This window comes from Anarhichas minor, unplaced genomic scaffold (assembly GCF_050575085.1).
Source record: "Anarhichas minor isolate MPS153535 unplaced genomic scaffold, ASM5057508v1 ptg000071l, whole genome shotgun sequence".
NCBI classification, from domain to species: domain Eukaryota; kingdom Metazoa; phylum Chordata; class Actinopteri; order Perciformes; family Anarhichadidae; genus Anarhichas; species Anarhichas minor.
In genome coordinates this window covers 5,400,879-5,414,598 of record NW_027466517.1, presented here as the reverse complement: position 1 = coordinate 5,414,598, position 13,720 = coordinate 5,400,879, and the positions used below count along the sequence as shown (strand labels likewise).

General features: G+C 42.7%; 1 protein-coding gene across 1 annotated transcript in view; it reads right to left on the bottom strand.

The window, feature by feature from the left end:
- Positions 1 to 349: 349 nt before the first annotated feature.
- Positions 350 to 13,720, bottom strand: part of rfc4 (replication factor C (activator 1) 4) — a 28,176-nt gene continuing 14,805 nt past the window's right edge. Inside the window, exons 3-11 of the mRNA XM_076079195.1 lie at positions 8,810 to 8,888; positions 7,780 to 7,859; positions 7,545 to 7,664; positions 7,243 to 7,386; positions 7,041 to 7,161; positions 5,942 to 6,067; positions 5,768 to 5,848; positions 5,538 to 5,651; positions 350 to 724 (exon numbers count right to left, since the gene is read on the bottom strand). Coding sequence (XP_075935310.1) covers positions 629 to 724; positions 5,538 to 5,651; positions 5,768 to 5,848; positions 5,942 to 6,067; positions 7,041 to 7,161; positions 7,243 to 7,386; positions 7,545 to 7,664; positions 7,780 to 7,859; positions 8,810 to 8,888 — 961 coding nt within the window. The 3' untranslated portion in view covers positions 350 to 628. The remainder of the gene's footprint in view (positions 725 to 5,537; positions 5,652 to 5,767; positions 5,849 to 5,941; positions 6,068 to 7,040; positions 7,162 to 7,242; positions 7,387 to 7,544; positions 7,665 to 7,779; positions 7,860 to 8,809; positions 8,889 to 13,720) is intronic.

The following is a 13,720-nucleotide window of genomic DNA, read 5'->3' as shown; positions in this document are numbered from 1 at the left end:
ACTATTGGCAGTGTAACTAGGTGCAGTAGCAGTGTTAGGGGTACTGACAGAAAGCGTGATGGAGGACGAGACACGCAGGCACAAGTCTGGTAAAGGGATGCCTGGTATCCTCCATTTGTTGAATAAGGTTGGTATAAGCTTTATGGATTAGACAATGGATTTTGAACATCATAAATACACATACTTGTCATAAACATTTGTAAATGTTAATTGTAGATCATGAAACATTGTCACATTGAGACTAATTTATTTTCATAGTTGCTGAGGTCATGAGAGGTTTGAGACTTCCAAATAAAGTCTTGATGAACCGTGATGACACAAGAAGCAATGACTTCAAGAAAACAAACAATGAAAATATACAAAACCATTTATTACTTAACAAAATGCAAAAGTGTACAAAGATCTGTTGTTAAGTAGTTACATGAAAGAGTGAATAAAGAGACATCTGATGGGTGATTTCAACAGAGGGTTTGAAAGATTAAATCCAGAGAGAAACAGCTGTGGTCTCTGACAGTCAAACACCACTGTCTTCTGGTGGACGTCTCAAACCACAGCTGTGAACAAACCAAGTGAAGGTCTGAGGTCCTGGTCCTGCTGGAAGCTGATGGCGCTCCTCTTCCTGGGGAGTCTAGTTGTTCTGGGAGGCCTGCTGCATGATGAGTGAACACAGACTCAACATCTGCAGGTACTCGTCTGCACCGTCTGTCAGACACTTACCCACCACCTGAACCAGAGAGGAAACACAAGCACAAACTGAGGATGTATGCATAGATAGAGTATATAGATGGAGAGTCCATCTGAATCAGCTATACATGACATAACGGAGTATTGTGGACCTAAAAATAACAAATGTATGACTTGTATGCATTCCGGTGTATGAACCATAGACTGTATATAAGAAGTGGACGTAGTTATCATGACACTCATTGGTTTGTGGACGGATGTTTCGAAGCCTCGAGTTTGGTGATTTGGCCGTCGCCATCTTGGAATACAGCCGTCACAATCTTGGCTTTTTGGCAACCAATGAACAGAAGTGACAATATTTGGAATGCGGAGGAGTTACATAGAGACTTTTCAACTTTTCAACTTTTCAATGAATTAGAATATTATTGAAAAGTTAATTTATTTCAGTAATTCAATTCAAAAAGTGAAACTCATATTATATATTCATTACACACGGAGATATATTTCAAGCGTTTGTTTCTTTTAATTTTGATGATTATGGCCTACAGCTAATGAAAACCCATGTGGTAGTTGGGCTCAGCTGCAGAGGGGACAGAGTGGGGGAGTGGTTCAGGGAACGGTGTTGGGAAGAGGCTTAATTAGCCTCAGCTGGAGTCAATCGTTGATTGTGTCTCGCTGCTATAAAAACACAAACGGTAGGAGAGCCGGAGACACAGGCCGGGAGAGCTGCGGAGAAGACTACGGACAATCCACAGAGCATCCGCGGTGGGTGCACTCGGAGGCGCTGCAGGAGAGTGCACGGCCGTGGACAGACTGAACTGTGGAAGAATAAAGACATTGAGAAACTGTATCCGAGTGTGCTGGTGTCATTGTGCTAACAAACCCCACGGTGGTAACGGAAGCATGTTACAACCCAAAATTCAGTATGTCACAAAAATAGAATATTACATAAGACCAATGAAAAAAAGGATTTTTAATACAGATATGTTGGCCTACTGAAAAGTATGTCCATGTACAGTATACAGTATGCACTCAATACTTGGTCGGGGCTCCTTTTGCATGAATTACTGCATCAGTGCGGCGTGGCACGGAGGCCATCAGCCTGTGGCACTGCTGAGGTGTTATGGAAGCCCAGGTTGCTTTGATAGCGGCCTTCAGCTCGTCTGCATTGTTGGGTCTGATGTCTCTCATCTTCCTCTTGACAAAACCCCATAGACTGACTCCCTCTGGGGTTTAGGCCCATCGACTGACTCCCTCTGGGGTTTAGGTCCATCGACTCTCTCTGGGGTTTAGGTCCATAGACTCTCTCTGGGGTTTAGGTCCATAGATTCTCTCTGGGGTTTAGGTCCATAGACTCTCTCTGGGGTTTAGGTCCATAGACTCTCTCTGGGGTTTAGGTCCATAGATTCTCTCTGGGGTTTAGGTCCATAGACTCTCTCTGGGGTTTAGGTCCATAGACTCTCTCTGGGGTTTAGGTCCATAGACTCTCTCTGGGGTTTAGGTCCATAGACTCTCTCTGGGGTTTAGGTCCATAGACTCTCTCTGGGGTTTAGGTCCATAGACTCTCTCTGGGGTTTAGGTCCATAGACTCTCTCTGGGGTTTAGGTCCATAGATTCTCTCTGGGGTTTAGGTCCATAGATTCTCTCTGGGGTTTAGGTCCATAGATTCTCTCTGGGGTTTAGGTCCATAGATTCTCTCTGGGGTTTAGGTCCATAGATTCTCTCTGGGGTTTAGGTCCATAGATTCTCTCTGGGGTTTAGGTCCATAGATTCTCTCTGGGGTTTAGGTCCATAGATTCTCTCTGGGGTTTAGATCAGGCCAGTTTGCTGGCCAATCAAGCACAGTGATACCGTGGTCATTAAACCAGATATTGGTACTTTTGGCAGTGTGGGCAGGTGCCAAGTCCTGCTGGAAAATGAAAGCAGCATCTCCATAAAGCTTGTCAGCAGAGGGAAGCATGAAGTGCTCTAAAAGTTCCTGGTAGAAAGCTGCGCTGACTTTGGACTTGATAAAACACAGTGGACCAACACCAGCAGATGACATGGCTCCCCAAATCATCACTGACTGTTAGTGGTGTAACGGATCGCGGATCGATCCGTTCGGATCACCCCTCACGGTTCGGATCACTCGTGAACCGCGGATCAATTGAGTATTTTTTTTAATTTTTTTTTTTTTTACAGTTTAATCATCACAGTGTGTAATAAAGTTTTACTCCTGCTGTTCTTTTCAAGTAACAAGTCCCTGAATATCAATGCAGAGTGTCAGTGAACAGATATAAAGCAGTAGTGTGTTCACGTGAACGGAGCAGGTTAAAAGCATTTAACGACGAAAGTCATGGCGGGCGGAGGAGCTTGAGAAGCCCCCAGCGTCATTTAAATCTCAAGTTTGGGAGCATTTTGTCTTCCCTGTAACTTATAATGACGGATAAGGGTGGTGGACGAAACCATTATGGTATATAGGAGTTATTTAAAGAGAAAGACATACGATAACAGCAATACATCGGCATGTCCACACATATGAAGAGACACCATCCCGTCTGTCAGACCTCTATGAGAAGGAAAAGACTGTGACCGCTTTCATCACGGCGGAGTGATTCATAGTCCGGTGCTGCAGACACGCCCCCTCTGTGAGAGTCACACAGACACACACCTGGGGCAGGTGCTGACAGAAGCAGTAGAGTGGAAGCTAGACACGCCCAATAGTAATATCACTACAGAAAGGTCTACCCTCTCCCCAGGCAATGGAGATATTCTCATCTTTTTGAAAATAATGTCACAGTAATGGTAAACATTATTGTGTTTGAATGACATAACCTGACAGGAAGTAAACATAGACCCAAGTTGTTGCCGAGCAGTTCAGTTCAGTGTAAACAGTGGAAGCTAGCTCACTGGCTGTTTCTTTCTTTCAATATTGATCAAAGGACGAGGATATCAACATACCTCATGTTGCACTTAAACTTAACAGAATTGAATATTCTTGAATGTTTTATTTATTTATTTAATTTTGTTTCAAATTGGACATCTTCAATATTTTTTGTTGTCATGTAAGGCTATAGCTCAAAGTTCTTGAAGTTCTTTAATTAATAAATGGAAAGCAAAGTTATATTTGTCTCCTCCCCTTTTCTTTGTTGATCCGAAAAATGATCCGAACCGTGACTCAAGAACCGTGATCCGAATCGAACCGTGAGGTTTGTGATCCGTTGCACCCCTACTGATTGTGGAAACTTCACACTGGACCTCAAGCAACTTGGATTGTGTTCCTCTCCACTCTGTCTCCAGACTCTGGGACCTTGATTTCCAAATGAAATGTAAAATTTACTTTCATCTGAAAAGAGGACTTTGACCACAGAGCAACAGTCCTTTTTCTCCTTAGCCCAGGTAAGACGCTTCTGACGTTGTCTCTGGTTCAGGAGTGGCTTGACACAAGGAATGCGATAGTTGTAGCCCGAGTCCTGGATACGTCTGTGTGGAGTCAGTGCTCTTGAAGCACTGACTCCAGTCGCAGTCCACTCCTTGTGAATCTCACCCAAATTCTTGAATGGGCTTTGCTTCACAATCCTCACAAGGCTGCGATTATCCCTGTTGCTTGTACACCTTTTTCTACCACTTTTTCCTTCCACTCAACTTTCCATTAATATGCTTGGATACAGCACTCTGTGAACAGCCAGCTTCTTTAGCAATGACCTTTTGTGGCTTCCCCTCCTTGTGGAGGATGTCAATGATGTCTTCTAGACAACTGTCCAGTCAGCAGTCTTCCCCATGATTGTGCAGCCTCCTGAACCAGACTGAGACCATTTAAAGGCTGAGGAAACCTTTGCAGGTGTTTTGAGTTCATTAGCTGATTAGAGTGTGACACCATGAGTCTATAATATTCAACTTATTCACAATATTCTGATTCTCTGAGATACTGAATTCTGGGTTTTCATTAGCTGTGAGCCATAATCATCAAAATTAAAAGAAATAAACGCTTGAAATATATCACCCTGTGTGTAATGAATCTATATAATACGAGTTTCACTTTTTGAATTGAATTACTGAAATAAATTAACTTTTCGATTCCAATTCATTGAGATGCACCTGTACGTCTCTGGTAGAGACCTGTCAATCACAGTAGCCCCGCCCTAAAGCATACTCTGCTCTATGGTCTGTTTGACTCTAAATGGACCATCATTTACTAAACGAACATCATGATTTATCAGTGAGGTAATAATAAATCAAGGGAGAAGTAGAGTCATTTTCTCATAGACTTCCATACAATCAGACTTCTTTTTGTAACCAGAGGAGTCGCCCCCTAGTGGTCAGTAGAGACAATGCAGGTTTTAAGACTTCCACATCGGCTTCACTGGGCAGAGGCACTGAGGTTGCCACCTGGTATGAATGCTAGTATGGGCAGGTGGCACCTTGCATGGTAGCCCCTGCCATCAGAGTATGAATGGGGGAATGACATGTAGTGTGAAAAGACTAGAAAAGCACTATACCATGTACAATCATGTTAGCTAAACTCGAGATGCTGCTCATCAGGCTTGCCGTGGTAGTCTGTGTTACAGATGTTACACTGTTATACCTATAATTTAAGCTCATCAACTCAATGCTTTTGATCAGGTAGTACTTGAATTAAGAAAACGATTATTATGCGTCAGTTATGTATCTAATCAACCTTTAGGTAAATATAAGTATCAGATTGGATTAGATACTCAATATTAAAGTCAATACCATGCTCCTACTTGCTAAGTGATGCAATGATTTCCCTGCCCTCCTTTACATCAGTTACAACATTAGTGTAGAAAGAGTCAAGAGCAGTCAAGAGTCAAAGAGCAGCTGCACCACAAGCAGCGCTGCTTCACATCACTTACCGCCATCTTCTCGGTGATGGCTGACTTCTGCTTGTCGCTCAGCTCCTGCTCTATGATAGACTCGTGGAGCTGACTCAGGATCTGTGTGGCTGCATAGCCTTCATCCACCATGTTCTGACGGGGAGACGTTCAACATTTCAATATTTTAGAGTCTTTGTCCTGAACGAGTGAGAAGAACATAAAACCGTGTCACACTAAACAGAGTGGCGCGCATTTGTCAGAACACCTACCCTGACGGCAACCTCTAGTTTCTCAAATGTGCCTGTGAAGCAGATCTGGAGCAGGTTGTCAATCATCTTGGGAGGGACGACCTGCAGTTAAAGAGAACATGACAACAAGGTGACACGACTGCTAAATAAAAATAAAAACCAGTCTCCTATCTGACAGGAAGAAGGACGTCTCACCCCGGCTATGTCAACGACCGCTCTCTCTGTGATCTCCTTGTCCACGTTGAGGCGCGCAGCACTCTGGAGGAAGGTTATGGCTTTCCGCAGGTCTCCGTCAGACACCCTCACCAAGGCTGCTATGCTCTGGATGAGGAGAGACAGTTGAACATCGACTTCACCAGCTGAACAGAGAAGGCAGTCGCTGTTCTCTTCCACACCTGGAGCCCAAAGAGAACCTTCAGGCTGCAGTTACAGGCATGAAGTGCGTGCTGTTAAGCGGCCGGTGTAGACCGCAGCATTGGTTAACAGAAGAAGTGGATGTGTTCCATGAGACATGTGTCCAAAGGTTGAGAAACGTAGCTGAAATGCATGCTGCATAGAAAAGCAATTCACAAACATTGTTTAGCTGACGAACAGTTCAAACCAACAGAACTAGGCAGGATGAACAGGAGGGATAGAATCTTTTTATTGTTTTCCATCTTAATTATCTAAGTTTGTCCTACTTCCGTCTCTTAAGGGGACATGCTGCCAGTATACGGTGGCTTTGGAAGATATTGAGACTCATTCTCTTTACCAGTCAACAAAATGTCCCTGTGTATATCAGGTACTCGCCCCGTGTTACCTAAAATGTTGCTTTACTCTCAGGCCTCCACAGTGAACATATACAGTACGTACACATATTTTTCCCAAAACGAGGTCCTACGGGGGACAGTGGCGTGACTTCGCCTCTCTAAATGACACTTAGATTATACTACATGAGCTGGGTGAGTTTGTAAACAGACGTTTTCATATATTTTCGCTGTTGTTATAAATGTGGCCCCCATTTACTTCAATTCATCAAGACCTTTCTCCGTCTTTAGATTCACCCTAGAGGCATGAGAGAAAACTAAGTGCTGCCCAAGAATTCAAGGAAACAGAGTGAGTAACTGACGCACAAATGGTCATTTTGGCGGTGAAGTAATATTTTAAGTGAATTTGTGGCAGTCACCAATCTTATTCTTGTACTTTCAAGGATTCAAGGATCAGTTATTGTCATTGTGCAACACGGGTGCTAAACGAAATGCAGTTAACGTTTGAGATGAGGATTTTTGTAAATGGGGCTCAATGAATCGTTTACCTCTTTGGTGTACTTGAGGTTCTCCTTCTCACAGATCTCCAGCAGGCGCTCTTCTTGGATCTGATTGGCCAGAGGTTTGAAGCGAAACTTGGAACATCTGGAGGTCAGCGGCTCAATAATCCTGGAGAACACAGACACAGTGCAGCGGTGAGGACCGGTCACACACAGAGTGTGTTTGCGTGTTCACGATGGGTCAGCCCACCTGCTGATGTAGTTGCAGATGAGGCAGAAGCGTGTGGTGCGGGACTCCTTCTCCATGGTTCGCCTGAGAGCAGCCTGAGCCGGTGCCGTCATGGAGTCCGCCTCGTCCAGGATGATGATCTTAAAAGGAGGACATGGCTTCCCACTGCGAATGCGGCAAAACACAGTGACGGGAGGTTTCAGCAGTACTTAGACATTTAGTGAGAGACATACATCTGAAACGATGAAGGTACATTCAGATGGTTGTTACAGAGCAACTCTCAGGAAAACTGCCCTGCATTTGAGCTATCAACACTGACTCACTCTGGGCGAGTCCCGGCCACGGTGAGCTGAGCAAAGTTCTTCACCTTCTGCCTGACAACCTGGATGCCTCGCTCGTCGGAGGCGTTGAGCTCCAGCACTCTCTGTCTGTACAAGTGTGGACTGGAGGAGAGACAGCAGAGGACGACGGAATTCATACATGAGAAAGCAGGCGAATGATCAATCTAACACTAAAGCCTTCTGGTGATGCCAAGAGCTGGAACGCCTGCTCGCTCACCCGTAAAGTTCTCTGGCAGCAGCCAGGATGGTGGAGGTCTTTCCTGTTCCAGGAGGGCCGTAGAAGAGCAGGTTGGGAAGCTGCGATTGAAACAAAACACTAGTGAGACGATGTCTTCACGGCTTTGTAGAACTACAGAAAGACTGCAGGATTTAGATAGTTTACGTGAGCACTGGTTTCTGTTCTTTTCTTCACTAAATGCCTTTTCTTTTCAGTGGCAACCAATTTTTAACATGATAAATAGATAAGGAATAGGTAAAAGGACTGTACTTGTATTTCTCTTTTCTAGTCTTCCGACCACTCAAAGTGCTTTAACACTACATGTTACCATTGATGCACTGATGGGAGGAGCTAACATGCAAGGTGTCCCCTGCCCATCAGGACTCTAACATTCATACACCACAGGAACAGCCTGCAGGAAACATTTGGGGTTAAGTGTCTTGCCCAAAGATACATGGACATGGACTAGTGGAGCCGGGATCAAACTCCCGATCCTCTGATTGAAGGACCACCCTGCTCTACCACTGAGCCTGGGACAGCAAACACAAAAATGTAGCAAACATGCTCCACAAAATAAATACATTTTCAATATTTGTGTTGCATTAGTGACATTTAAACACTGCTGTTAAAGTCAATTCAATTCAATTTATTTTGTATAGCCCAAAATCACAAATCACAAAGTTGCCTCAGAGGGCTTTACAGTCTGTACACATGTGATATCCTCTGTCCAGGACCCTCACATCAGAACAGGAAGAACTCCACAAATAAACCCTTTAACAGGGAGAAAAGAGGGAGAGACCTGAGAGAGAGTAACAGAGGAGGATCCTCTATCAGCATGGACAGAAGTGTGATAGATGTCATGTGTACAGAATGAACAACATAACAGAGTTACAACACATTCAATGTATATGACAGAAATGATTCATACAATGAAAGCAGTAAGCATAATGTTTTTTCAGTTTTGGCAACCAAAAGCCGATGCCTCGTTGCCAGCCTGGCAACCACTTTTAAAAGTTAGTCTGATACTTACATCTGCTCCTTCCAGAGACTTCTTCAGAACTGCTACCACCTCCTCCTGGAAGGCCACCTCAGCAACACACTTTGGCCTGCTGGATTCATAAAAACACAGCCTGTTATTTATCGAGCACGTTATGTGCTGGGGATTCATCCTCAGCCCGCATTATATACACTCAGTGGTTGCTGTATTAGGTAGACCTGTATACAACAGCCCTGCCATTACTTGTATCTTTAATGTTCACTTTTTGGTCACATTGTTGAACATGTGTAAATTACATTTTCTGTTTAAAACGGAGGTCATAGTGAGGGGTGGTGTTGTACTGGACTACATTATATGACATGTGTTGCTATTTGTTCGTGTTTCTATTTCAAACTACTAAATATAACACAGAGCAGAACAACACCCCACTAACTATGATGCTAAAACATCATTTCACTCCACAGACTGTGATGTTAACAGCTACACAGACTGATGTTAACAGCTACACAGACTGTGATGTTAACAGCTACACAGACTGATGTTAACAGCTACACAGACTGATGTTAACAGCAACACAGACTGTGATGTTAACAGCTACACAGACTGTGATGTTAACAGCTACACAGACTGTGATGTTAACAGCTACACAGACTGTGATGTTAACAGCTCCACAGACTGTGATGTTAACAGCTACACAGACTGATGTTAACATCTACACAGACTGTGATGTTAACAGCTACACAGACTGTGATGTTAACAGCTACACAGACTGTGATGTTAACAGCTCCACAGACTGTGATGTTAACAGCTACACAGACTGATGTTAACAGCTACACAGACTGATGTTAACAGCTACACAGACTGATGTTAACATCTACACAGACTGTGATGTTAACAGCTACACAGACTGTGATGTTAACAGCTACACAGACTGTGATGTTAACAGCTACACAGACTGTGATGTTAACATCTACACAGACTGTGATGTTAACAGCTACACAGACTGATGTTAACAGCTACACAGACTGTGATGTTAACAGCTACACAGACTGATGTTAACAGCTACACAGACTGTGATGTTAACAGCTACACAGACTGTGATGTTAACATCTACACAGACTGATGTTAACAGCTACACAGACTGTGATGTTAACAGCTACACAGACTGTGATGTTAACAGCTACACAGACTGTGATGTTAACATCTACACAGACTGTGATGTTAACAGCTACACAGACTGATGTTAACAGCTACACAGACTGTGATGTTAACAGCTACACAGACTGATGTTAACAGCTACACAGACTGTGATGTTAACATCCACACAGACTGATGTTAACAGCTACACAGACTGTGATGTTAACAGCTACACAGACTGATGTTAACAGCTACACAGACTGTGATGTTAACATCTACACAGACTGTGATGTTAACAGCTACACAGACTGATGTTAACAGCTACACAGACTGTGATGTTAACAGCTACACAGACTGATGTTAACAGCTACACAGACTGATGTTAACAGCTACACAGACTGATGTTAACAGCTACACAGACTGTGATGTTAACAGCTACACAGACTGATGTTAACAGCTACACAGACTGATGTTAACAGCTACACAGACTGTGATGTTAACAGCTACACAGACTGTGATGTTAACAGCTACACAGACTGATGTTAACAGCTACACAGACTGTGATGTTAACAGCTACACAGACTGTGATGTTAACATCTACACAGACTGTGATGTTAACAGCTACACAGACTGTGATGTTAACAGCTACACAGACTGATGTTAACATCTACACAGACTGATGTTAACAGCTACACAGACTGTGATGTTAACATCTACACAGACTGTGATGTTAACAGCTACACAGACTGTGATGTTAACAGCTACACAGACTGTGATGTTAACAGCTACACAGACTGTGATGTTAACAGCTACACAGACTGTGATGTTAACAGCTACACAGACTGTGATGTTAACAGCTACACAGACTGTGATGTTAACAGCTACACAGACTGTGATGTTAACATCTACACAGACTGTGATGTTAACAGCTACACAGACTGTGATGTTAACAGCTACACAGACTGATGTTAACAGCTACACAGACTGATGTTAACAGCTACACAGACTGATGTTAACAGCTACACAGACTGATGTTAACAGCTACACAGACTGATGTTAACATCTACACAGACTGATGTTAACATCTACACAGACTGATGTTAACAGCTACACAGACTGATGTTAACAGCAACACAGACTGATGTTAACATCTACACAGACTGATGTTAACATCTACACAGACTGATGTTAACATCTACACAGACTGATGTTAACAGCTACACAGACTGATGTTAACAGCTACACAGACTGATGTTAACAGCAACACAGACTGATGTTAACATCTACACAGACTGATGTTAACATCTACACAGACTGATGTTAACATCTACACAGACTGATGTTAACAGCTACACAGACTGATGTTAACATCTACACAGACTGATGTTAACAGCAACACAGACTGATGTTAACAGCAACACAGACTGATGTTAACAGCAACACAGACTGATGTTAACAGCTACACAGACTGATGTTAACATCTACACAGACTGATGTTAACATCTACACAGACTGTGATGTTAACAGCTACACAGACTGTGATGTTAACAGCTACACAGACTGTGATGTTAACATCTACACAGACTGTGATGTTAACAGCTACACAGACTGATGTTAACAGCTACACAGACTGTGATGTTAACAGCTACACAGACTGATGTTAACAGCTACACAGACTGTGATGTTAACATCTACACAGACTGTGATGTTAACAGCTACACAGACTGATGTTAACAGCTACACAGACTGTGATGTTAACATCTACACAGACTGTGATGTTAACAGCTACACAGACTGATGTTAACAGCTACACAGACTGTGATGTTAACATCTACACAGACTGTGATGTTAACATCTACACAGACTGTGATGTTAACATCTACACAGACTGTGATGTTAACATCTACACAGACTGTGATGTTAACAGCTACACAGACTGTGATGTTAACATCTACACAGACTGTGATGTTAACAGCTACACAGACTGTGATGTTAACAGCTACACAGACTGTGATGTTAACAGCTACACAGACTGTGATGTTAACAGCTACACAGACTGTGATGTTAACATCTACACAGACTGTGATGTTAACAGCTACACAGACTGTGATGTTAACAGCTACACAGACTGATGTTAACAGCTACACAGACTGATGTTAACAGCTACACAGACTGATGTTAACAGCTACACAGACTGATGTTAACAGCTACACAGACTGATGTTAACAGCTACACAGACTGATGTTAACAGCTACACAGACTGATGTTAACATCTACACAGACTGATGTTAACAGCTACACAGACTGATGTTAACAGCAACACAGACTGATGTTAACATCTACACAGACTGATGTTAACATCTACACAGACTGATGTTAACATCTACACAGACTGATGTTAACAGCTACACAGACTGATGTTAACAGCTACACAGACTGATGTTAACAGCTACACAGACTGATGTTAACAGCAACACAGACTGATGTTAACATCTACACAGACTGATGTTAACATCTACACAGACTGATGTTAACATCTACACAGACTGATGTTAACAGCTACACAGACTGATGTTAACATCTACACAGACTGATGTTAACAGCAACACAGACTGATGTTAACAGCAACACAGACTGATGTTAACAGCAACACAGACTGATGTTAACAGCTACACAGACTGATGTTAACATCTACACAGACTGATGTTAACATCTACACAGACTGTGATGTTAACAGCTACACAGACTGTGATGTTAACAGCTACACAGACTGTGATGTTAACAGCTACACAGACTGTGATGTTAACAGCTACACAGACTGTGATGTTAACAGCTACACAGACTGTGATGTTAACAGCTACACAGACTGATGTTAACATCTACACAGACTGTGATGTTAACATCTACACAGACTGATGTTAACAGCTACACAGACTGTGATGTTAACAGCTACACAGACTGTGATGTTAACAGCTACACAGACTGTGATGTTAACAGCTACACAGACTGTGATGTTAACAGCTACACAGACTGTGATGTTAACAGCTACACAGACTGATGTTAACAGCTACACAGACTGTGATGTTAACAGCTACACAGACTGTGATGTTAACAGCTACACAGACTGATGTTAACAGCTACACAGACTGTGATGTTAACAGCTACACAGACTGATGTTAACAGCTACACAGACTGTGATGTTAACATCTACACAGACTGTGATGTTAACATCTACACAGACTGTGATGTTAACATCTACACAGACTGTGATGTTAACAGCTACACAGACTGTGATGTTAACAGCTACACAGACTGATGTTAACATCTACACAGACTGTGATGTTAACAGCTACACAGACTGATGTTAACATCTACACAGACTGTGATGTTAACAGCTACACAGACTGATGTTAACATCTACACAGACTGTGATGTTAACATCTACACAGACTGATGTTAACAGCTACACAGACTGATGTTAACATCTACACAGACTGTGATGTTAACATCTACACAGACTGATGTTAACAGCTACACAGACTGTGATGTTAACAGCTACACAGACTGTGATGTTAACATCTACACAGACTGTGATGTTAACATCTACACAGACTGATGTTAACAGCTACACAGACTGATGTTAACATCTACACAGACTGTGATGTTAACAGCTACACAGACTGTGATGTTAACAGCTACACAGACTGTGATGTTAACAGCTACACAGACTGTGATGTTAACAGCTACACAGACTGTGATGTTAACAGCTACACAGACTGATGTTAACAGCTACACAGACTGTGATGT